This window comes from Caloenas nicobarica, chromosome 3 (assembly GCF_036013445.1).
Source record: "Caloenas nicobarica isolate bCalNic1 chromosome 3, bCalNic1.hap1, whole genome shotgun sequence".
Classification (NCBI taxonomy): Eukaryota; Metazoa; Chordata; class Aves; order Columbiformes; family Columbidae; genus Caloenas; species Caloenas nicobarica.
This window is the reverse complement of record NC_088247.1, coordinates 78113077-78139046: the sequence shown is the minus strand read 5'-3', so window position 1 is coordinate 78139046 and position 25970 is coordinate 78113077. Positions and strand designations below refer to the sequence as shown.

Below are 25970 nucleotides of genomic sequence, written 5' to 3'. Positions count from 1 at the left end.
CATTATTTTGTTGACACACAGAAATTCTTAGGTCTGTTGTATTTAGAAACTAGTGCTTCCACAGTCAGAAACTCCCCACCTCCATTTCAACACCACATTTCAGGTTCCTCTTCCAACACCAATGGTCAGCCACCTTTTACCTTTAAAATACATGGGTATTTCCCAAGTTAAAAACTTCCCCCTTGCCCTCACCTCCCTCCCCCGTCCCCCTAAGCAAAAAAAACCAAAAAACACAACAAACTAACACACAACAAACCTCACCACACCAAAAACACACCACCACACTCAACAATGACAGCAGACACTCTTATTACAGACTGGCAGCTAAAGTGATCAACAATCTAATCTCTCTCCCTGCAGAATGTCCCTGCAACAGTTCCTCTAGGTTTCCAACCCAACATCAGGCACAAGATGCAAGTGGTAAATCACTGACTGTCTGGCCAGTCCTTTTGATTATTAATATCTAATTTTAATTAAAAGCACAAAATCCTTCCCCTTGACTTAAAATAACCAGAGCTTCAACCTCAGTTGCACCTGTGCATTAAAATACTGATGTTTCTTCCAAGAGCACACACTAGTTTTTCGTTGAGAACTCAACAGATAGTTTGCACCCAAGGAATGAGCACCTCATGGAGGAGTCTAGGTTGCAGAGTTAATAAAGCTATTTAATATACTGCCCTTGGCTCATTTGTCCCAGAATTTGAAAAGTGAGTTTTAAAAAAAAAAAACAACACACAACCTAAAGGAGAACTACTTGCTATCAAAGTAGTTGAATGCCATACTGGAGAATTTGATTCTATTCCTACATTTTTTACAGTATCTATCAAACTTTGCAAGCCACTTAAACTATTATGTCAACACACAGCCACATATTGAATGTTGACCATTTTCCATACACCAACAAGAGAGGTCTCTCAAGTACTATCTATAGACTCTCAACAGAAATCATAGCACATAATTCCATGCTCTGACCACATTCAGTCCAGCTAAAAATACAAATAAATTAAAAAATAATAATAATAAAAACCCCAACCACACCTTTTTCCTGTAAATAACTAGGCATTACAAAACTGACATTAGACCATTAGGCACGACCATACTGCTTTTTAGGGTAATTCACTGCTTCACTCTCTGTCTGTTAAATGGCAATAAGAATATCTCTTCACCCAAAGTGATGTTATGGAGATAAATGGTTTTGAATCACTCAGATGCCATGTTGATTAATGCTGTAAAAAGAGCCCACTTGTAAATTAATAAATCTTTATCCAAAAGAGGGTTTGAGAGGCATATAGTAAAAGAGTTCTGGGGCCGAATACTGAGTAATTGAGATAAAAATGGTATTCTGAATAGCTGAACAAGCATTTTTCCATCTTCAGCAATGTAGGAGACAGAGATCCAGGAAAAAAAAAATGGCATGCTCATGCAATTAAAGATTCTCATAAAACATACCTACAATGCACATATAAGTGACTTCACCACTTCTTTGCTTTTTGAGTGCTTCACTTTGAAATCTTAACATTTTTTTAATGTTCTTAACATAATTTCAGTCTGCTTCACTAATGCTCATTTTGTTAACAAACATATTTTCAGGTTTGCTGCACTGCAATAAGCTCCCTGAAACAGTCCTTGCATGTTGAAAGGTTGACTGGTTCAAAATTTTCAACTTATATTAGAGCTGTGCACTACATTCATCAAATATTTTCCTCCTTTTTTGGTTTTAGATTTAGCGACAAGAGAACAGAGTGGCCCATGTTTCAACTCACAGGCATTTGCCAAGGACAGAAAGGTCAGCAGGCCAAAAGCATCAGTTTTGTTTCTTTCAATCTCAAATTAGGCTTTTAGTACGCACAAAGGACAATTCTGTCTCTGTATTACTGATTTGGGAACACTGCCAAAATCTTAATAGGCCCTACTTAATACAAAGACCTTCATATTCTGTGAAAATGTAGTAATTACAATCGCTGCAATAAAGGAACCTACATGGGAACAGAAAGGGAGATGAACAGAATTTGGTTTTATAAACACACTTACAGTACTGAAATGTTTTTACAACATAAATAGATAGCAGAAGCACACAATCTGCTTTCATAGAGACAAAGCTGTTCTGCTCAGGAATAGCTCACGAGCATTCTTGGGAGAAAGGAAATTTTAGTCAGTAAACTGGAATTCTCCCGCATTCTTCTCCAGAAATGCCAAGAAGCCTTTAATGTGCTTTTGGTCAGCCTCCAGGGACAGCTAAAAAGGACTTAAAGTCTTAGCATGGAGCAGCATATGATATTCAGCTCACTAAACATAAGCTGGAGTCTTATTCTGTGGATTTGAGTTTCAGCTGAGATTTCTAACACAATGGCTAATCAAGTACTGATTGTAAACCTCCAGCTTCCCTTATGGGCTAGTGTTCTCCACGAAGCACAGATTGCAGTAGAAACATTAATGAGGTAAATTTTAGGTACTGTCACAGGCTCTCAAATCCCTCAAGACAAATGTAGAACCAACAGGAGAGAGAGTAGAAGGAAAATGAAAGTCAATGAAGAGCTGAAAAAGTCATAACAATGATTTCAGATCATGTGAGATTTTGGGCAGGAGCAATCCTTAAGAGATGCTGGGAACCACCAAACATTAAGAGGTCAGGCTTCTCTAGAACCTCAAATTCATGATAATTTTTATCAAATGCTCATAAATTTAGTGCTTGTACAATGATGTGTTTAATTTGTCTCTAGTATAACTACATGGGAATAAAGATTCACCTGGAGCACGTATAAGATCATTAACTGGCTTGGAGTCTTAAGTACAGGAGTTTTCACTTGAATATCCTGAGGTGACTGGCTGGATGTCTAGATTATCAAAAATAGTTTTCTGAACACTGATAATGTCGAACTAAACTATGTCTCCTCTTAAATGTTGATGAAATAAATCTAAACAATACAAAGGCAATGATTAGGATATACAAGACATTTCTTCATCTAAGTAAGACTTTGCAATGGCCATTTAAGATGCTTTTCTGTATTTCTTTCTGGGTTTTATAGATACGTTTCTGTGTACACAAACACACAGATGATTATACTATCAGACCCACCAAAGGAAGAAAAGTATCAAAAATAACGAGATTACAAGGCAAGACCACAAAAAAAGAAAACTAGAACTATTAGCTCTACAAGGTGTCATATTGCCAAGTGTGATTACCCAGGCTGAAAAGGAGGTGAAACAAAGACTTGTACTAGACAATAAACTGAGATTTTTGAAGGACAGTGAAAAGAAAGAGCTAAATTTTGCTTAAAAGGCTTGCAGATTTAAAATTGGAGAGAAGCCATCTTAAAAACATTCCATTTGCCAAATTACCACATTGTGACATCACGTGCCACTGCAAAGTTATTGTTGGCAAATGCTGACTGCTCCATGATGATTCCTTCACCCTTATGAAATGTATCAATCATCTTTCGGGAACAAAGGCTGGGAAATCACATATTTCTAGTCAATTCTAACCAGAAATGGATGAAAACTTTTTGTCTTTGAATCAAAACTTCTGAAGAGCAGCGAAATATTAAAAAGGCAAATTAGAACATAAAGAGCACACTTAAAAAGATAATGAGGGAAGTTAAAAGCACACACACAAGACACCGAGCCTTCCAGTTCTGCTTCTCTGTAATGAGATTAACACAACTCCTGTCGCTGCCACCTCCAATCATCACTTAGATTATCAACTGGACTACAGCCAAGGCTCTAATTGCTGCACAGAAGCAAAGTCACTATTAGAATAAATTTATTTAATTCTGTGTGACAGCTTACAAGCTTTCCCCCCACAGTACTGCTTTTTATAGACAACTTTGCAGTCCTGTTACCTGTAACCGTTTCTTTTCTTGAAAAAGTTGGTTTCGTTTCGTGGCTGAAACCTGCATCCTCTCCTGGTAAGTGGATCTCAAAAGTTTATGTTCGTTTTCATGCCACAGCTGTGCTTCTTCATGTCTAACCGTTTGGAGGAAAAAAACAAAACAAAACAAAAGATATAAAAGCTAAAAATCAGAATTATCACTGAGTATCAATGTCTCAAAGATTAAGCAGATCAGAATGCTACAATGCTAACTTCAGAGTCATAACACCCCATTACCAGAATGATTACATTGTAAATGGATATGGTTAGAGAACAAGAGATTTTTCCTTGGCATATCTTCCTCTATTACCTCAAACATTTACACTGTTTTTACAACACACTGAAGAAGGAGAAAGAAAAACTTGTACAGCTTCAGGCTTCCCCCAGATTTTTCATATTTCAGAAATTTATCCATCACTGTCTTGACAGAGACAAAACTAAGGCATGTAATTTCTATCAATACAGAAAAAAAAAAAAATAAAGAAAAAAAAAAATCACTCTTAGACAGAAGTTTAGGAATTTGCCAAAGCCATTTTTGCAGCTTCTGTCAGCTTTAAGAGATTGCATTTAGAGATCATCTGGAGTGTTTGCTCCACAATGCCAAATCTCACTTCACCCTTGCATAGCAAGTTCTTTCCAAATCACAGTCAGTGGGATTCCTCACAGTGGTCGGTACAACCCTCAGCTGTAAATCTCTGCATGATTGGACCCCAAGGTAATCAGTGCATTACATTAAGTGTCAAGTCTATAATCAGCCTCTCAAAATGCACCTGCAAACAATGAAAACTGATTTTGTCCTGCATGTTTCCGCATAAGGGCATGTAAGCTTACAAGGCCAACTGCATTTCTGTCCATCTCTAGGGACAAGTTGGTGCATTTCTGCATAAGGGTACAGATGCTTTCCAATATCTTATTTAAAAAAAATATTGTCTCAAACAAAGCATGTGTTTGAAGCATGATTTCCCACGGTAATCTTGCAAAGCAAACACGCCCATGCCACATACAAAGCATGCATCATGAGTCTGGTTTAGGCATGATTAATCACACAATTATGATCTCCATGCACAGCTGTTTAACAAGTGTGTAGAACAAGAGGTTCCCATCTCTTCTGCAGGACCATCAGAAGTCACACGTGCTTTACTCCCTCTATGGGCTTAAGAATGTACTGAAAAAGCAAAATAAATCCTGGCACTAAAATAGATAGCATTAACACTTAAACAAAATAGACACAGACAGTGTAACTGTGTTTCTGTAATAACACAGATCAAATAGACACCTGTGTCAGGAGGTGCTAGGCCATCACTGCATATGTGCCTCACAATCATTATAGGTCGCTGCAGCTCCACCCGACCACACTGCCCAGCAGCTCTGAAGCCGCCTTCTTTTGGCAAGGCTGCATCTTTCTGAGAGCTGTATGCAATAGAAGTTCCTGAGTAGCTGGTGAAAACTTTGGAAACATTCCACAACAAACATGGGTTATTCTCAGAACCTCCTTGGAAATCCCATGTGTTAATACATGGGATCTGCCTACTTGGTACTAAGGAAACAGAAACAAGATCTCTCTGATCAAACCAAACCTGGGTGATTGCACAAACACAGCACTGTTCCTAAGCTAAACATAGCCAAACCTGGCTCCTACCACCTGCCCCAAATATCCTGTGTTGACACCAAATGCATTCACCTAAAAATTCACTTCGTAATTTAATCAAGTCAAACAAAACCGGGGTATGAATTCCAGTCTCATGTAGTAAACAAATATTCTGCCATGCACACTTTTCATTTAAAAAGTTCTTTATTTGCAAAAAGATGTGAGTGGCTTAACTACAGTAAAACTGCAATGATTTGGTCTTCTGGGGCTAGTCCGATTATATTTTTGATTTTCCAGGTCAAAAAAGAAATCTTGGGTATACTAGGTTTTTTCTCAATTCAAAAAAAAAATAAAAACTGAAGCCTACAAGTTTTCTTTGAAGAAGTGGTCCTGTTTTGCACCCTGTACTACCTAAAAATACCATTGGAACAGAAAGATTTTAAACATCCATTGAAGACAAAGTGTATGCTTTTGCTGTGTCAGACCACAGTCAAAGCGGTGTGAAAAGCTACAAGAATCAAGTAAGAAAAAGAATGGGTGTCACAACAACAACAGTCAAACACAAGCTCAAAAAAGGAGTGTGCACAAGACAGAAAAATGAAGAAGAAATTCATCTGACCCTGAAGAATGGCACTGCTCTCAGACCTGTGCAAAGAGAAGAGTTACAGATATAATCATCCAAAGGACAGGAGCCTTTCATAAATGTATGTATTATATGAGACATATATTTTATATATGAAAATACACTATATATACATAAGCAGACTATATATTATATATAAATATGCAGACTACGTTATTTCAAGGATGCTTTAGCGACATAGTTTCTACGACACTGAAGACAACACCATCTCTAAAGCCAAAACCATTATTACAAATTAATGCTTAGATCAAATGTGTGTTAATGACGAAACACAGAATGTTGTAATCTTGAAGGAACAGTAAAACAGCCTCTTAGGGCCTCAGAAGGTAGAAGGAAACAGCTCTGAAGAACTGCAGTTTGTTTTAAACCTGCCTCATTACTAAATACTACAAATAGAGGCTAAAATACCCTTAAAAGTCTCAAATTTCACAATAAGATCCTATTCTCTGTACTGATTTTATATAATTTTCATGTCTATCAAAAATTACACCCAAATGTCTTGACTATTACACTGCAGCCTTTATATGTACAAGGTGCCAGAAAACAAAAGGTTTTTCCTTCTTTCATTTGTGCTATTGTATTTGAAAATAGCTTCCAATATCTATGAAGAATTCTTTTACTTCTAACAACATTAACCACTGACATAGCTGAAGACAAACCTAGAAGTAGAGACAACTTTTACTTCCTAAGCTAACTACCTCCCTTGGGTCATCCAACGTATCTCGCATTCCCCCAATCTTTGAAGCTTTTAATCCCTTCAAGAGAAGGCAGAGATTTTTGTGACTTTGTACAGCGCTGAGCACATTACTGCCACCCAACAAACGATGCATAAAAGGAAGCTCCAAAAGATCTGTTCATATAAAAAAAGAATCTGTTTTTAGTTTATATTTAAATATCCTTTCATTGCCTGAAAAGGAGCATCAGAATTAACTCCATGGGGAACTGTTGCTCGAGCTGCTGTGTCAAGGATTCAAGCTCATTCCCAGTCAACATCAGTGAGAAAAGTGCCATTTAATTCACCGGTTCATCACAATCAATGTTTTTTAGGGCAATTCTGAAAGAATTGAATAAAGAAAAAAAGGGGGGGGGGGGCGAGAGGGGTTTTCCGTAAACGAGCTCCACACTGATATGTTAGAAGGTCCTTAAAACTCTTATTAAAATTGTTCAAAATTTGTTCATAAATTGTATTCTGCGTCTTGAGGAAAACAGAAGCATCATTTTACATAATAAGAAATCAACAAACTTACCGATGTTCAGCAGCCCAGTGCAATGCTGTTTGAACTTGAGTAATGAACCTGTGCAAAAAACTGCTAACTGAAGGATGCCTTGAAGGAAGCTGAAATTTTAAAGAATTCTTCTCTTTCTCCAGTTCTTCCAGTTTCCGTCTAAATTTATCAGCTAGAAAATTAAAAAAAAAAAAAAAAAAAGTTACTTAAATGACAAAAAGGTTCCATTTTACCTGAACAAGAAAAAACGTCAATCAACAAAAAGTCAAATCCACCTCAGAGACAGTTGTTCCCCTTCTGATAAAATACATATCTCTTTTGCTCAAGGATGAAGTACTAAGGCTACAATGGAAACCATCAGATAACCAGGATCTTAAGCTACTTTCTCCTATGACAAGGACAAACCTGCAGGCTTCCCAGCATTTTCAGAGTTTTAATTTGGTGAGGTTCCAAAGAACTGGCTCAAAGTTATCATCTGTGCTCTTTTCCTAGAGTAACAGCTTTGAAAAGAAAAGCTAATAAAACACCTACTCTTCACAACTCCAGTTTTAAGACAATCTTAGATGGTAGTTACACATTTCAAGTCTAACATTTTAGAAAACTGCATTGTCATTAGCTCAAGAACTGAGGAATCACAGATGATATCTCAGCAATATACTTCAGCAGAAAAATGCATGTGCATTTATAGTAATTAAACAGTTCTCTCATTCCAAGCTCTCCTGAATTAGGCTTACTTTATCATCCAATAAATTTATTTACTTTCAAATTTAAAATATAACAACGGTCCTAAAGAGATTGCTTTGACTCTAGCATAACTATAAATTTCCTAGAATAAACACTTTTCTATATAAATCAGTTGTTATTTGTTTGCTGCTCCTCTGTAGAAAGCAAAGGAATGTAGTTCCAACTACAAAATATTATTTCCGGTACGTATATTCTCCATAGTGCCAGTATACTGGCAAAAATCACATAAATGACAGATAAGTAATCTGGCTAGTCCAAGACAGAACACCTTTTATCAATACATTAGTCAAATCAGAGAGTTTTGAGCTAGACCACAAATGGAAAACCTTCACAGTTCAGTACTTTCCTCGTGACCTTGCTGTCTACAATTTTGCGTGACTAGTGTTCCTTTCCTTCTAACATTTTCAACACAACATGTTACCATCAGAATAACATCCATCTGTGCAGTCTTTTCACTGCTTATTTTCTTTCTTTATCCTCAAAGGGGTTTTAAGAAGACAGGTTGTTTACATTTGCCAGTTTAGTGAAATTATTCAGTTTTACAATAATCTATCAATAGTATTGATCTCCCTTCTGCTTTTGTGAGGACGGGGTAGAATGAAGACACAGAATGTACTAGATCTTTTCACTAGGCCAGCAGACCCTTCCAGGGTAGTTAAACTCATTTTGTTGTCATTAATTATTAGGGTATGAAACACTGCCAGAAGGCTCTAGCTGAAATGATTACCACCCAAGTTACTGCAGGGTCCAGGCCTTGCCCCAATAGCCACGTGTACACGTGCGCGTATTCTTCCTGCGAAGGAGAAACACTTTTTCAGCAGTGGAGCTGAACCACATCTGCAATGAGTTTCTCAGGAACCACAGCTGAACAGATGCATCCTATCCCTGTCACCACAAGGAAATTAGAATTTGGGCCTTCATGAGACTTCCAAGCCCACACTTCGACCAGAAAAAAAACATATCAGAATTCACATTTCTTGTGGAATTTCAAACACAGCCACCAAAAAATACCACTGTTACAACAGAAAACTAAGGGTTGGATTGTGACCAATGACCACTGAATGCCAAAACACATGGAAACACCTCCTTCTACTCCAACCATTCACCCTCAGGCTTCCTGTGCTACCCAAGCAGGAGCTGTGGCAATTCTCTACAGCCATTCAACAAGGTTGTCATTGTTCTTTGACATAATTATGCTCTCACTGTGTTTGTGTGTCCAGTTGTTTCACTGTTCTGGTCCTACCCATCCTGGCCCTAGAAACAGGCTATTTTGAGAAGGTAAACAGATGAGGGCATCCATGTGCCAACTTCAGTCTCTCTCTCATTAATTCTTGGCTGCATCCTGCTTTCTACATTCCAGTCTACACAGAATTCAATTAGTTTCTACTAACAGACGTTTCTAAATAATTTGTTTCACTGGCATTTTATAAGTACTGTTGCTGGCCATATCTGCTCATCATCTCCTAGCACTAAATGATGGTTTGCCCTTTCAGCATTGTGGTTACGGGCTACGTCTCAAGACACTCCACCACCGCTGAGCTGAACACTGGAGCACTTGGCTTTCACATTCCTCTCCTGGAAAGGAGACCCCTTGGTTTGACCTGGCTGATGTCTACAGTGCATGGAGAGACTAATGCACCTCAGTGCCAGGTGCAGAGGAGGGAATCATGCAAATAAGGCTCATCTCAGTCCAGCTTTCAGTGCTGCAACTCCAGAGAGATCCGGATCAAGCAGAAGTAACAGAAATGATCACAAGTCGAGAAAATAGGGCACATTAAAAAGACAGCCATAAGCAGTATTACTCGATCTAGTGGAGACAGAGACTGAGGGGAGTAACTTCCAGTACTGTTACATATCAGGAAGGTGCAAAGAAAGCAGTAATACAACGCTTTTCACCTCTCCTCAGAACTTGAGTCCTCAGTAACAAACCTGAGCTGCAGCAAAGGAGATGAGGAAAAACATTAGAGATAGAAAAGCACTAAATGCTTGGGATAGCCAGGAAGTCTCCACCAGTGTTGGTTTTCAGGTCAGACAAATAGGTCTCAGGAATAGCTCTAGCATAGGTTTTAAGGTCAAGGCCAGCAAGATCACGTGTTTTCCTGAGATCCCGTCCCACCATATTTTCTAGGATTTTCCAGCAAAGAACCAGACACAGAAGGCCTTTGCTGTTCATATGCCATCAGACTCAAAGACACCACTTTCTTTTACCTTCATTTTAGTCTTTTAAGCACGTTATTTCAACATGGAAAGGACCTTCACAGGATCCCAGAGCTCACTGACAGACTGAGACACTGAAATAAACCATACACCGTCAGATACCTCCCTCCATCACACACAAAGGCTTAATACTTGTGTTCTTCTGCCCATATTTCACTTCAAAATAAGACATTTAAACACACAACTTACATGCAAGAAGCAATCCCCCCATTTCTTGAAGTTCTTAAATGAAAGAACTTTGATGTGCTCAATACCTACTCTTTTACAGACAAGCATTTGGAATAAAGCTTAATTCTCTTTACCAGCCCTTTATTTCACTTTATTCTGTTGCTACCAGACAGCAAAAGCCAACACTTACATTACCCTCCATCTCCATCTGTTACTGTCTGGTGCACTTCAGAAATCCCACTCAGTTTAAAGCCAGCCTAGGGTACAGGCCTGGAAGATGCTGACTAACTGCTGTTCTCAACTAAACTGACAGCAGTTGGAGAACTGCACTGTCTCCAAAGATCACATTTTGTAATAGCTTTGACCATAAGAGAACATCTGGCTACCTCTCCACTTTTTACATATTCTGATATTGGTTTTATTCCTTTGAAGAGAAGGTTCACTTTATCAGAACTATTTATTATCTTTTTTTAAAAAAAAAAAAAATTCATCGCAGTAAGGGTAGGACATTTGATCCTGCCCCCTAATCAACAACCCTCTCCCTCTTTCCCTCACTTTCCCCAAAAATCTGAAGGATTTAAACCACAATTTGTGTAGGTTTTACATATGTAAATCACACACTGTAGCCCTAAAATATTTTTCTTACCTGCTAGATATTTCCAGAGCCAGGTAGCCTCCCCCCAGCATTCACTTTCTTAAAACCTTAAAGCTTCCAAGATGACTGAAGTGGTTTTCTATGCTCAGCAAAGATATTGCTACCAATTTTGAAAGAACTAAAGAAGTCCCAGGTTCAGATCCAAAGACCCCTCTTCTAGCAGTCTGTCTCCAACCGCACACAGTAGCAGGCCTCTAGAGAAGTGACTAAGAACCAGGGTGCAAGGTGCTTCTTTACCTTGGTACTGCTCATGAACCTTTGACTCTGATGTTTGTCAACTGAAAGACTTCCTAAGCGAGACACTACTCCTAGATCACCTCACTGCCTTGGGCGGGGGACACACACACAGGGAAATCACCAACAGGTGGATATCTATCTTACCTTTTCTCAGACTACTTATGCTTTTGGTCTCCAAAATATACTATGACCAAGAACTTCAAAATGGAATTATGAATTACACGTATCTCATCTGGTAATTTTAAACCTAAAGTCTGATGATCTTATGAGATGTTCTTTTTTTTTCTGTAAATAAAACAAAAATATTCCTTCTTCACATTCCCCGCACATTAATAACTTAGACATTGCCATGTTCACATTGTATCACTCATTTGCCAGGACAGACAGACTTGCATTAGCTAAAGCAATGCTACAAAGGCTAGAAAGCGAGCAGTCGAATGCAGAGCTTGAATACGTGACTAAAATACAGCTGGAGAACAGACTAGTAAGCAAGGTGTCTACGGCCCAATTACTAGCATTGGCCTCCTGCAAAATTGCTTGCAGGAGAACATGAAGACCAATTAATATACAAATTTGACATGTAAAGACACGTACTGTGATCAGAAATGAAGGCACTACAAGCAACTGGAATATGCATGTGTTCTTAACTCAGAATAAAATAATTCAGCATTTAACAGTATCAAACAGATACACAGTAGAAGATATTCCTTGCAAGTCCTAACACACTGGTTATGTGTAAAAGGGAGCTGCAGATGACATTTGGGCAGTCGAACAGCTAGCCCTTATGTGCTGCCTGGTCAGCGGTACAGAGCAAAACCTTTTCTGCCTTCCATTCAGCCATGCATATGGAAACCAACAAGATAAACCCAGTGGAGAGTCCAACTGGACACCCAGGCAAGGTTGGCTGCAAGGAGGTGTGGAGCTGGGGACAGACACTGGAAGAGCCTGTTGGAGCGACAGGAGCAGCAGCTGTACCCCAGAGCTGTGCCTACCCCTCCAACTGCGTGGGCTAACAGGAGCACATCTGCAGAGCAAAACAGTTCAGCACTGAGTAACCAACATCTGCAGCTCAAAGGGTCTTACTTCAGACTAGCTTTAGTGTAGTCCCATGGACCAAAGGCCAGTTAGTAGTTGGAACCCCTCAGGTACACCTCTAGCGCACATCTTCAGACTTTGCTCCACCTGAAAGAAAACCAGTCCATGGACTCCAAGACTGCTCCACGATGCAAAGAGAAGTAGGGTAAACGGGACAACTGGGAGATTCCCTCCAAAGGCTCTCACACCTCATCTGAACTAAAATGCTGTTTGAGCCAGGGTAGGTGGAATGCTTCCAGCAGTCAGTGGAAAAAGTAGCTCCTGGAAAGGCCAGCAGAGGCTACGGGTTTCCCGACAAGGCTATAACCCCCTGGTTACCACAGCCAGATGTTCATGTCCAGTTCATAAAAGGCTAGAGTGTAATGGCTCCTGGAGCAAAACGCAAATTAAATTACTCTGCTTACCCAGCACTTAATTTTTTCCATTCCAAAAAGGCAACTTTGTGAAATTCAGCACTCCAGCTGTGCTCCTGAACTACCAAGATGACCTAGAGGAACAGCTGAGCAAATCAAACTCCTGGCTGCTGAACACCCTTTGGAGTCGAAAGCAACTGCTACAGAATTCACCTCAAAGCAGGACAGCCAAGATCTGTAGAGTGCTACAACTCCATAATTCGTTGTTTTGTGTGCATCTCTCAGTTATTTGGTACTCTTAGTACAGCTGACAAACCCTTCTAATCCTTGCTTTACCCTGCCTAAATACTAGATCAATGTTTGCCTCCGATTCTGGTGCTATTTAAATTTAAAAGACTAGTAACCTGAAGAGTACAAGAGAATAGGTCTCCTGCACTCCCAGCCAGACTCAAGGCATCAGAGTAGCCAAAACATACGATGATGACCTGATGTCACATTTAATGCCACAAGGTTCCTCTGCTGCAGGCAACATCAGCTGTCTACTGTCTCTCCGCTCTTTTTCCTTCCCTAGCAATGAGAGACCGGGTGGGGGAGGAAAGGGAAAGAAACCTGGTACGTGACTGAAATAGACCCTGCAAGAGAAGCAACGGAGAATAGTGTCTGAAGGATTTCTTGCAAGGACTGCTGAAGCAGGCTCTCTGCCTCCCAGCAAGCTCTGCATTTTCCCCCACCAGTCCATGTCTGGTACAAGCCAGGAAATTGTTGCGTCTTTTAAACATATCTAACATTTCAGAATTTAAGGTACTGAATGTCAGTGTTGCAGCAGAGTTGGGAAGTCTGAAAGCTTTTAAAAATACAAGAACAAATGCATTTCAGCTGTTACACTTCTTATAAAAGGAGCATGACACATTGGCAGATATTGATTTTCCCCCTCTAATTCATATTGAATTTGAGAGCATTCATTTAGGCTTTGAACAAAAAAAAGCTGAATTCTCAGAAGTTTCACAGATGCTTCCCCCAAAGCACAACATCAATTTTCCCACCTAGTTTATATTTTAACACTGCACAGTCTATGCTATATATGAAACTTCTTCCCAGAAGGGCACCAGTGCAAGCCTAGTGTGGACTTCCAGCACAAATTTGATCAGTGCCTCTATTTCATAGAACATCCACAGCAGCACCACCACTGACAGGTTGTCACTCAGATCTGTAACATGTTCACTGTCTCTCAGTAATAACAGTTAAACAGAGCCATGATTTATGGGCACAAGCCATAGGAGTCAGTAGGTTTTGTGAAGGTGTAGGTACAGTTACTTTCAACATCAGCAGGAAGATTATTAAGGAGCCACAAAGCCAGAAAGGTTCTTCTAGCACACCTCTGGGAACGGAGTGGGTGAGAGCCCACTGGGAAAGGTCAGAGTCCTGACTTCAGTGATTAATCTCTTAAGTTACTTGACCAGTGTTAGAAAAATTTTGCTCTCCCATGTTTCTTTCTCGTTATCACCTGACAATGATGTAGGCTGAACTGTTCTCACAGCTGTTCTTCCTGGGCTGAGTTTGAGGCACATCAGGACTATCTGGATAAACCCACACTAAATTTACCCGTAACATGACTATCCTGCAAGCAAAGTAGTTATTTGCCACTATCATCTCACAGAGGAGCCTCCAGTTGTCCTGCACCAATAGATTTACGATCAATGAAATAAATGACAGTCAAAAAGATAAATGGAGAGAACGAAGTATCAGACATGGACTCCAGGTAAAAATGATGTACAATAATTTCAGTGTACCAGAAGCAGCTTAATCTCCACTGCTTTTAATCAGATGATTCCAAAAAAACATTAAGTTTTTATAGTATTTTAATAGCAAAATCTTTGAAAGTAAGACCTTCATAAGTAATTTATCTTCCAGCATAAACCAGCCACTACCATAATCTACCAAATGCTGGAGTAATGACATTTTTTTAAGTGCCCAACATGCTTAAAAGTTGCTGAAATAGTGGGCGGTCTTCTGTGTGTGGCAACCCCTTACTCATCTTTTTAACTGCACTAAAATAAAGGTACAATTCTACACAGTGTCTATACCAAATAGTCCTTATTTTCAGATTTGCCGCTTTTGTAAATTCCTTTGAACAGCACAAGGCTTTTAATGTATAGGCACTTTTAGAGACATCATTTCTGGTTTAGTCGTCACAATACAAAACAAACGGTGCCCTGTTGATGGCTTGTTTTTCATATTCTTCCATAAACATTAAACTTTCAATGAAACCACCAAGATGCGTACATTTCTAGTATGACTTCACAGTAAAAATAATTTACAATAACATTGAAAGATATATTAAAGGAAAAAACAAGCTGATTGCTGGTGCACTTTCTTTGATATCAACATTATTTTGTAAGCAGTGCTGACGGTACTATCACTACATATGAAATTGTACAGAAATAAAGAAAAACACGTATCGCTGATTCCAGGCTGAATCTGCGTTTTTTTAAAAGTAAGGCTATGCAGCACAATGGCATAGATCCCTATTCTGAATTAAATTCCACTCTTAAAAAGATCCCTCAAGACAAGGAAGCTAGCAGAAATCAATGCAGAGCTCCTTGGCTTGCAATACAGTTTCTTCTTTTATTGGAGATAGTAGAGAAAGAGCTTTGGTAAAGGTTTCCAATCAGCACAGCTCACATACATGAACGACTGACAGATATATATTAATGTTGACTGAGGACAATTCAATCCCAGTTCACTATGTCCTTTTCCTCACTCCAGGAATCTAAGCCAACATCTGCCTTTCTTCACTGCCTCTGAATAAATGCCATGGGTTGATTGGAAGACAGGCCAGTCAATTAACAGTGAAACGATGCAATACTCTACAACTAATTGCATTGTATTGTGAGATACCAGTAATTTTTATAAAGCAAGTTCTAAATACTCTGACAAAACATTAAGAAATCTGATGGACTACGTTTGGGATTTTATATCCAGGATTTTATGACTAGAAACACAGTCAGATTATGTTGGGTTTGGTTTGGGTTTTTGTACTAGACTCCATTTAAGCACATATTGTGAATCTAAAGTGTTTTGTTCCAGCTGTCAAACAAGGAAAATGCTCCTTTGTTATTGCCTAACCTGAACATATTGAGAATACCATCCTAAAGCACACCATCTGAAAGATTTTTTTTAAATAAATATACTATATAAGTCAAAGTTTTCCACAAAGATTTATGTTCATACTTTTAAAAGCCATGCTGTAAAAATACACAACAAGGCAGCACAAAGTGTAGGCTAAGAAACATCAAAAAGTAGGTGTAGAGGCGCTTTACATTGAAGTGTTGGAGAAAATAACATAGATTTTAAAGCGTGGTGTATATTAAATTGTGCGATGTTCCCTGAGGACTACAATATGTGAAGAAATCAGCTTGCAGCTCTGCTTAAGCCACCAGCTACAGATCAGCACAACAAAAATGCAATTAGACAACATTATCTTCCTTTTGTGGCAAGGCACACTGATGAAAAAGTATCAAACATTCTTTCTTATAAAATAGATATTACACACAGAGAGTTATAACGAGAATATAAATATGTGCGGACAACCCTAAACTGATTGCTCTGAAAACTGCAGTGGGGAACTCCGCAAGCAAACTTGAAGCTTTGCTTGAGAAACAAAAGGGGAGAGAAAAGATAAAGGAAGTCTTTGTGGTAACTAGGCTGAAAACAGTACATCCACTCATTACAGATGAGTACCTGGATGCCAGAATTCTGCTTTTGGTTAAATAATTTTTTTTTTTCCTTGCTCCCTGCATTACCCTTCATGAGTTCCGACAATAGTGCTCAATGTTTTCTTGTATTCCAGGTTTCCACTCTCATATTTAGTAGCCTACATAATCTCAAATATATACATCTAATTTCCTCTCTCATTATTCCTTCCTTAACTCCGATGCTCTTCAAGAATTAAAACTTTACCGTTAAATTAAGCCAATACTCTTCGCAAGCACTCTGGATCAGTAGATGTAAAACACAAAACTTGAACTGCTAAAGATGCCAGCTTAGTTGAGCCTAGCCACATTTCCAGCTTCTACCATCCATCACTGTTCTAGCACTTCAGAAGTTATGCTGTTCTACTTTATGCCAAAAAGGCCATATTCTAAGACAGCAAGCAATAAGGGAGAACAGTTTACCATGTTTGTAATTTGTTCTCAGACTATTTTGCCTGCTGCAAGTCAAAAATCAATTCACTAATTTTAAAATGTCATAGAATCATAGAACGTTTTGAAAGGGACCTCCAAAGGTCATCTAGTCCAGCCCCCCTGCAATGAGCAGGGACACCTTCAACCAGATCAGGTTGCTCAGAGCCACATCCAACCAGACCTTGAATGTCTCCAGGGATGACGCATCTACCACCTCTCTGGGAAACCTGTTCCAGCATTTCACCACCATCATCATAAACCATTCCTTCCTTACATCTAGTGAGATCCAATAATTTCCACCAGATCAAGGAATCTGAATTCAACAGCAAAGAAAACCATTTAAACACTGAATGGTTGCTGACTGTTACTATCTGGTGACTTACTTCCTACCCTTCCCTTTGAACTTGGCCTCACAAACCAATGCCCTCTCCTTGACAACTCACAGTCACCCTGACACCCCTTAAACCCCAGTTTCTCCCTACTCTGTTTCTCTGCCCCTTCATCCTCTTGCCTTCCCACACCCTCCACCTCAGCCAGCATCTGCTGCTTTGGTTCCCTTTCTTTCCTGAAAGTGACTTGGATTCCTCCTGGATTTCTGCTGGACTTTGAATTACACTGCCAGATTTACATAGACTTACATACTCCCTTTTCCCCACCATACTCCAGCCTGTAAACAAATGTTAGAATAAAGTTAACTTTTGGTGGGGCACAGAGACACAATACCACACAAAATAAAGCTTTTTAGTTATTTGACCTACACAGGCTTTATTTGGTTTACGTATACAAATACTAAGCTCTTGTCTGTTTCCTAATTACCATCTTCAACATTGCTTTCCCAAGACTGCTTTTGATACCAAAACATACATGGGGCAAACACAAAACAATTTAAATAATTTGGGGCAGTGACAACTGTAGTCAGATGCTGCAACTCTAGAAAGAAAAAAAAAAAAAATAGAATGTCAAATATAAAAGCTGTAAACCCTTTTTTTTCCCCTGGAAACTGCATCTCATGCATACTTTTTCCAATTGATCCCAAATTTCAAAATATTTAATATCTCCTGACATTCCCAAAGTAGCACCACATTCTGTAAAAAATTCAGCACATTTGTGGGGTTCAGAGCAACATGCAAAATAAACCTCTCTGCAGTCATGGGTTCTCAAGCTGAACTGGAACAAAGCCGCATCTCACTGCAGCAGCCTCTGAGGAGGCACCTCCTCTACTATCAAGTCGCACTTCACGTCAGCAGCTTGGCAGCGGTGTAACATATTGCACCACAAGGCATCACCTTCTGCCACAGCACTACCCTAAAACGAGACTTCTTCCCCTCCCTACACACGTGTTACAGCCCTCACGCTAACACCTTACTGCCATGAATGGTTCTGCTGCGTGAAAATGAGACCACCTTCCCTTAAATGGCACAGAATCCCAAGCAGTCTTTACATCTAAATATTTTCTAAGTCTTCCAAAACAGACTCCTACCCATCATGTTGCCAAGTGGTTGTTTTCACAAGTAGCATAGACAGCTGTCTACCAGCAGAGGTCCCAGGTATCCATTCTCAGACAATGACTCTGTATTGGAAGTGATGTAATTTCACAGATTACTGTTCATTTAGACCCATTTAAAAACTAAAAAACAACCAGCCCAGCAGGTTCTTATTCTAAAAATTACTTTGGTTTGCTGAACTATTTCCCCTTTCACAGCCTGCAAGCCTCTGTTATGGAAGATGAGCAGATACAACACGCTTCCATTGAAACAGTAGCTGTGTGTTGTGCATGTGAGGAACAAAGACATGGAAAAACTCAGATTTCCAGCACAGCACAGTAATTTATAAGTGATCCAGTCCATACAGTAGGACAATAGGTTGGAAAGCAGAGCTGGTGGCTCAGGGGCACCATCCCTCTGTATCCATATCAACACATCAGGGTAGCGGCGGTGTAAACGTACCCACTGCATTCAATGTGTTATTGAGCCTTCCGAGACACAATGAAGGTGACAATTTTGACAGGCTTAATGACGGATTTGCCCAGAGGGGGAACAAGTACAAAGCAGGCAGCCACCCACACTATGTGCAGTGTGGTCAGATGCAGCGGTAACACTTAGAAGACTCACTCAAAAGCCCAATGTCCTACAAACAGTCCCCTAAGAGTATCTCAAAATTCTCTGTTTTCCCACCCTCAACCATCCACCAGCATTCGTACAGAATTTTTTGTGGAATTAACATCTTAAGAGTATTATAGTAAGAAAAGCATCAGTAAAGAGTTCTTTGAATTCCCTGTAGGGAGCTCACAAAACAATCTATCCATCTGCTCTACATTGGAAAGACTGAACACAGGAAAGGAATTATCATACAATACCTCACCAACATCAGTTTATTTTCCTTATGGCTGGAACCCATGAGGCTCTCAAAACACTGAATGCTATCCAAAACATCACAGGAACTTGCAAATTTCAAGCATAATGTTAGAGGGGGAAAAAGGGAAGAAGGGAACAGGCGAAACAAGGAAATGCACGAAACAAGGAAAAACCTAATACACAAACACAGGAGTAGTTACAGGCATAAGCAAGACAGCACGTCTAGAAAGAGTAACTTCCTTAGTCCACAGTTTCTTTTGATGCATTTACACATACGTACATTTTCAGGAGGGGAAAAAAAAAAAAAGTAGAGATACACAGCTTCACGGAAATGGTTCTGCCCATTGCCATGCCAGGTAGCTTCAAGTCACACTCTGCCTATTCTCTCATGACCACCAATTCTACACTGCTGTGTTACATAGTCTCAAACGAATAACCCCATTTCTTTCAGCTTGTAGGTCCTCTGTCTGTAAAAATGTAGATAGGACAATTGCACTATAGGGGCCTCATTAGGCTTAATTAACACCTGTGTGAGAACTTCAGATAAAAGGACTGCTGCAATTACACAATCTGAACTGCTTCTTGCATAAGAAACCTTGTACTATCTCTTTCATAATTTGACCTTTTCTTAAGAGTTAGTGCCCTTTTGCTCTTTTATAGGACTCTGTTCCCTATAAAAGAGTATTGCCTCCTGCAGTCACCTCTTAATATTCTAATTTCAAAATGCAGATAAAGTCCAGCCTTTCTTTCCTATTTTGAACAAAAGGGACCCTGGAGTTTTGGGAGGGAGAAGTGGGGGTGTTGGTTTGTTTTGGGGTTTGTTTGTTTCGTGGGGTTTTTGTTATGTTTTTTGTTTGTTTTAAATGATCATTCCCCTACTTTCCTTCCTTTCTCACACACACTTTACTTTTTTCACTGTTTTGATATTCTTTTCATGCTGGCTCTGCAGCTGTCCCCACTGTCCCAGCACAGAGCTCCTGGAAGCATTTCAGGCATAAGAATTACCCCCCAAGAACACAGGGCAGGGCTGCTCAGGAGGACCTCAGCAGAGGTCACCAGAAAGAAAAAGTCTCTTTAGGCAAGTTCCACGGTCCTTTTACTCCACTGGGGTGGACATAGTTATGAATGGACATCATCCCATCAACTACCAAATGCAGTCAAGAGGCCGGGCCAGATTGCGGTCACATCAGAAGAGCAGAGCCCTGCCAACACCAGCCGCTGCAAAGAAGCCTGACCTCCTCAAGCACACAGATCCACAGATGAGCCTCTCACACGTCCAACCTGAGCGAAGCTCAGCAGTGCCAAGGCACCTTCACTAGCCTCCTTGCTTCATGCTATTGTACTTGAAAATTTTAAATACAGGCTCACTGCCTCCTTCCAGCCTGAGCCCATGAAGTTCCATTGCCTCCAGCAGCCTCTGCACCTGCTCATCAGAGCCCCTCAGGCTGGAAATTAAAGCTGCCAGACCAGTCTCTGTGCTGACTGAGAGCCAGGTGAGAACCGGAGCCAGGAGAGAAGGGGAAAGAAGAGCAGAGTCACACTCTGATGGGACTTGGCATGCAGGGGCAAGGGCAAGAGCACCTGCTGGGAACAGAGTTCAAGGAGAGATGTTTAGCTATTGCCATGCTCTCCTGAAGAGATTCAAAAAGCAAGTGCTCTGGAAAGGATGAAGGATTTGCCATTTTAATATGAACCCACATACAAAATAAAGGACATCTTTCAAGTGTGATCCTGTTGCAGGGTCACCAGATGCGGGTTCTGCTTGCAGCCCTGCAGCTGAGCTTTCTACACATCTGCAAGCATGTAAAATAAATGCATTAAAGCCTACTCTCTTCCCTTAGCATACATCAACCACACATGACCACACTGCCAGAAATATTATTAGAATTGTTTCACAATAACTAATCTCTATCTTCTTCAAGAGTTACAATTTAACAGTATCGCTACAATAGTGAATCTTGCTATGAGTTTCACTCTATGGCGGTACACCCACAACACCTCAATAGTTTTACACAAATACTAAGTGGTTTTACCATAACAAGATAAAGGTTTCCATCCAGCCCCTCACCTTGATTCTGTCCAGCAGCATCCTCTGTTACTGATATTGTTTGAGCAGTATGTCTTTGAAATAAGGAGTAAAGATTAATGTTTCTAAACCGTAACCTCTACGATTTTTTTTTTCTTTCTTCCAAATACCTCCTGCAAATGCAACAGAAGATAGCTGCTTTCCCATCCCACACCCATTCAGCTTCTTTTTACTCTACCTCAGCTGGGCAGCTTGAGAAGAACTGTGGTAAAATATGTAGATCAGACAGATGGTATTTGCTGCTCTTTTATCAGTCCTGCTGCTCAATAGTTTCAAAAAGCCATGATGATTCATTATTTGAATAGTCTCAGATGGATCCTGGGTTCCACTACAATTTCATCTCATCCATTGGAATTGTTTTACATCCAAGTGGAATTGTTTTACTTACAGGAAGTACCAGACCCTTCAACCAGGGTGGAAAGAGGATTATAACAAGTTCTTTACTTTTAAATTTCTCCTCCAAAAGGCACAAACCCCTCCTGGTTTATTTCAACAGATCTGAAGATCTCCTCTGCACTTCCCAACTGGAACAGTAGGGTACGGACAATTTAGCCCTCCTTTATGGTCCTCCTTACACTATTCATTTTCACCCTATGGCATGCTCATAACTCCCCGTTCCTTCCCACACCCAGAACTTCTCTCTTCCCACAATTACATATCACCAATATTCTTTAATATATAAATAAACAGTATTGTAGTTTATTCGGTTATTTATCTGACTTTCATTCCTCTTCCTTTTATGGACAGAGGTGTTCAGACAAGAAGCAAGGTTAAAATACAGAAAAATATTGTTATTTGGTTACAGAACAAAGGAAAGAGTTAAAAAATTAAGTTTGACTGAAATATTACTGTTTGATGACTGTTTTACTAGAATCTCTGTTAATCAGTGTTCAAATTGCAATTTAGGCACTGGTCATTTCTAAGCAAGTTGTTCCTTAGTGACAGAGGATATGCAAATATCTTCTATCATGTTATTTGCTAGAAGCTCCACTTTTCAACACATATCTTCTTCCAAGCAATAAGCTCCTGTCAAGTTAGTGTTCCATCAAATCTGCCAATTGCAACTCATTTGGTGCTACAGGACAAGCTGACACATTGCATAAAGGTCAAGTGGAAAAAATGTCCCTTCCACTACATCAGTGTCATAAATTGGTAAAGGTCACTCCATCCGATAATTGCTACTACAGAAAATAACTTTGTTGTAATCTACATGATAGAGGGGAAAAAAAAAAAAAAGGCAGTTCAAATCCTTCAATTTTACCATGACAAACTAACATTACTGTCATTTTCTTGTTGCCTATACAGTCTAATGAGAACAGTTTAACCTAGAGGCTCTATAGCTCTCACAAGTATATCCATTACAGTATACAAAGTTACACGAGGACAACTTTTCTGTAAAAACATGAAAATTAAAATGTCGGCATTTAATTACATTAACACCTTACAACTCTGAAGCTCCAATCATGATAGTAGCTCAATCAGCTTTAGAGTCTTTAATTGAAACTCCAAAAACTGTAGTATGGCAAGTGATGATGCATCCATTTTATGGACAGCTCATCTGAAGCAGACTTCAATAGCTTGCCTCAAGTTAAAATAGCAAAAAGCAAAAATGATCATGTAGTCTAAAATAAAACAAAAAAAAAAAAAAAAAGGAAATCTGTGGTGTTTTATTTGGAGGTTTTTTTGTTGGTTTTGTTTGGGGTTTTTTGTTGCGGGGGGTTTTTTTGGTTGGTGATTTTTTTGTTGTTTTTTGTTGGTTGGGTTTATGTTGTTTTTTCTTTTGTTTTCTTTTTTTTTTTAGTTCCCTATTCCTGTATAATTCATTCTCTCTCATAAAAACTTTTTTCTGCTTCTCCAGAAAGTATCACTCTACCATTTGGAACATCACAGCATGCTGTAAAATGTAAAATTAATGTATACAAATACAGAAGTTAGCATTAAGACACTTTAAATCTGGAGCTGAAATCCTAAGGCTAAGTGAGCAACAACCCAACTTACAGACCCGTGACCCTCATCACCCGAGGAAACCTGGTTTGTGTTGCGCAATGATGGAAGAGAAAGGGAGGGAAGATATTCAGGTTCACCCCATCTCACTACATCAATCCAAAAGCAGTTCTTATACAATTCGGTGTACTCTCAGTTTCCATTATTAATGAAAGATTAAGAATTGAACACTAGCACATAAGATTCAGATCTTGTATCATCAAGACAAGTTTGGAAGAAATTTTGCAGTTATTGGGAAGTGCAGCAGAAATACTTTAAAAGCAAAAAAAGCCAAAGACCTTTCTCAGCATAGCGTGCAATCAGTGCTCTGATTGTAAGCACTGAGCTTCTGGACTTGCTGCAAACTTTCCCAGACACCAGATGAATATAACCAGAAACTGTATGCACCCTAAGCAAGCTTTAGATTAAATCAAAAAGAAATAACTTTTGTTTCTTTAACAAAAAGTTAACAAGAGATGGCTGCAACTCTGTCCCTAAGATACAGAATAAACATTAACTACCGAAATATCTCCAGAACGAGGCTAATGGAAATTTTAACCACCAACATTAATAACAGAATCAGGCCAACCTGTCAATAAGTACTGTAAGAGATATTGTACACGTATTTGAAGCCACATACCACTCTTTCAAAGCATTATTGCTCCATTAAAAAAAAAAGACCTGGCATAGCATAGTAACACACAGCTCTTTTCATAGGTTTTCAGTTCCACGGGGAAGGGGAGGCTGGAAGGCGGCCAAGGGATGGGGCGGCATTCTTCACAGACCTCTTCACTGCCACTTCAGCTGCCACATGCAAGAATGGGAGTGACGTTTGTTTTACCCTCTGGCATGTTTCCTAAGTGTGTCAAATTCAACTAGTTATTCAAAGATATTCAATAACAACACTATAAAAAACTTAAAAAGCCATAACGTAATTGTAGGTTTCTTCAGTGACAAGGACTATAAACAACGGCAGCCTCGCAATGTTAGGTTGCAAGCAGCTGCAGTAAAGCACATCCAGAAGAAGACAAAATTAGTCTCAAATATCTTTGTTTCCTAGCTGTTCAGTAAAGGACAGAAAAGATCATTTTAAAGTCTTTTAGGTTAACAAAGTACTGTGTTTGACTAATGCCCCTTGAGATGTGGATGCTTTAAATGTAACTGCGTTAACGCAATACAATATATTCCCCCCATTCTGGAGAATGTTATTTATGTTTACTTGAAAACTTCATCAAATAAATGTATTACTCTGTAAATAAAATTTGCCCTTGGCCAGCTGTCTCCTACCTGAAGAAGTGAAAGCTTAAAAATCCATACTTGATAATCAAAATATAAAAAATGTGATATCCACTGAAGTCAGTGGGATCTTCAAGTGTGCAGGCTATTTGCAGGCTGGAGTGAGAATATGAGCCTAAACTGGGGAAGAAAAACAAATGATTTTATTTTTTTTATAAAGGAATACAAAGAAAAATGTACAGATAATACCTTATGCCTTTCCAAGCACAATGCAGCAGCACGTAAGTACATACAACACCAAGATAGGTGTATTACACCAGCAAAGGAAACAAAAACAGTCTTGAAGTGACAAGAATTGCCAGGTTAGATCAGATGCAGGTCCATCCAGCACAGGATCCTGCCTGCAGCAGTGCTGACTGGATGTTTCAACATTTTAAAGGATGGAGAGAAAGTCCTGGAGGGGCAGCCTGCCAGCGCCTGAAACGCTGCACATGTTTCGGTGCTGGGAAATCCTATGGATCTCTTCAGCGAGCTCCAGGAGTTACCAGGCTGCCATACCTGATACTTAATGCAATTATGCTATGATGAATGTTAAGCAATAAACCCACAAACAAAATTCCACTGTGCTGAGTTTAAAAAAACTTTTCCAGAAACACTTCTTGAAACAGATTTAAGCAGAAGGTGCAATCAGGTATAATAATTAATGTATCAAATACATGAAAGAGTATAATAAAAAAAAATGCAAAGTATTTGCATAAAGTTTTAAAGAAAGTAAAAGTCTGAATGTTATTCTTTCAGAAAACTCCTACAGAATATTTTCCTCTGTACAACTACCTCATCTCCTACATTATACCCCTGTTAATGAGCTTCACTGATGATCAAAAAGCCTTTTTATTTTTTTTTAATAGCTTCTACAGAGGTTCTCCCTGACACGGCTAAATTTGCACTAGCATCATTCTAATTTATATTCACCTTCTTCCTCCACTGTTATCAGACAAAAGAATTAACATAAAACTCCCAAAAAGTTTGAACTAACTTGTTTATAAGTAGCAAAACCATATCTTCTCCAATTCAGACATTCATGGTCACTCCATCCAGTTTCGCAAATCTTCCTTAGAGAACCAAACAAACCATCATTTGTACTAACTCCACTCTCTAAATTACTTATTTTCTAAGAAAAGGATTAAGATATTTAGCTATTAAGATATTCTCTAGCACTACAGCTGCTTCTTCTCTCCTAGCTTGGCTTTATTTCCATCACATATAAACAAGTCTTTGGCTTATTTACCTAAATCCACCAACAATGAGCCCTAGCTGTGAAATGAGTACAGAT

The 25970-nt window shown here is 39.3% G+C and overlaps 1 protein-coding gene across 1 annotated transcript in view; it reads right to left on the bottom strand.

Moving 5' to 3' along the window:
* Positions 1–25970, bottom strand: part of DISC1 (DISC1 scaffold protein) — a 180821-nt gene that overhangs the window by 131525 nt on the left and 23326 nt on the right. The window contains exons 3-4 of the mRNA XM_065631236.1: positions 7347–7497; positions 3840–3963 (exon numbers count right to left, since the gene is read on the bottom strand). Of these exons, the coding sequence (XP_065487308.1) occupies positions 3840–3963; positions 7347–7497 (275 nt within the window). The remainder of the gene's footprint in view (positions 1–3839; positions 3964–7346; positions 7498–25970) is intronic.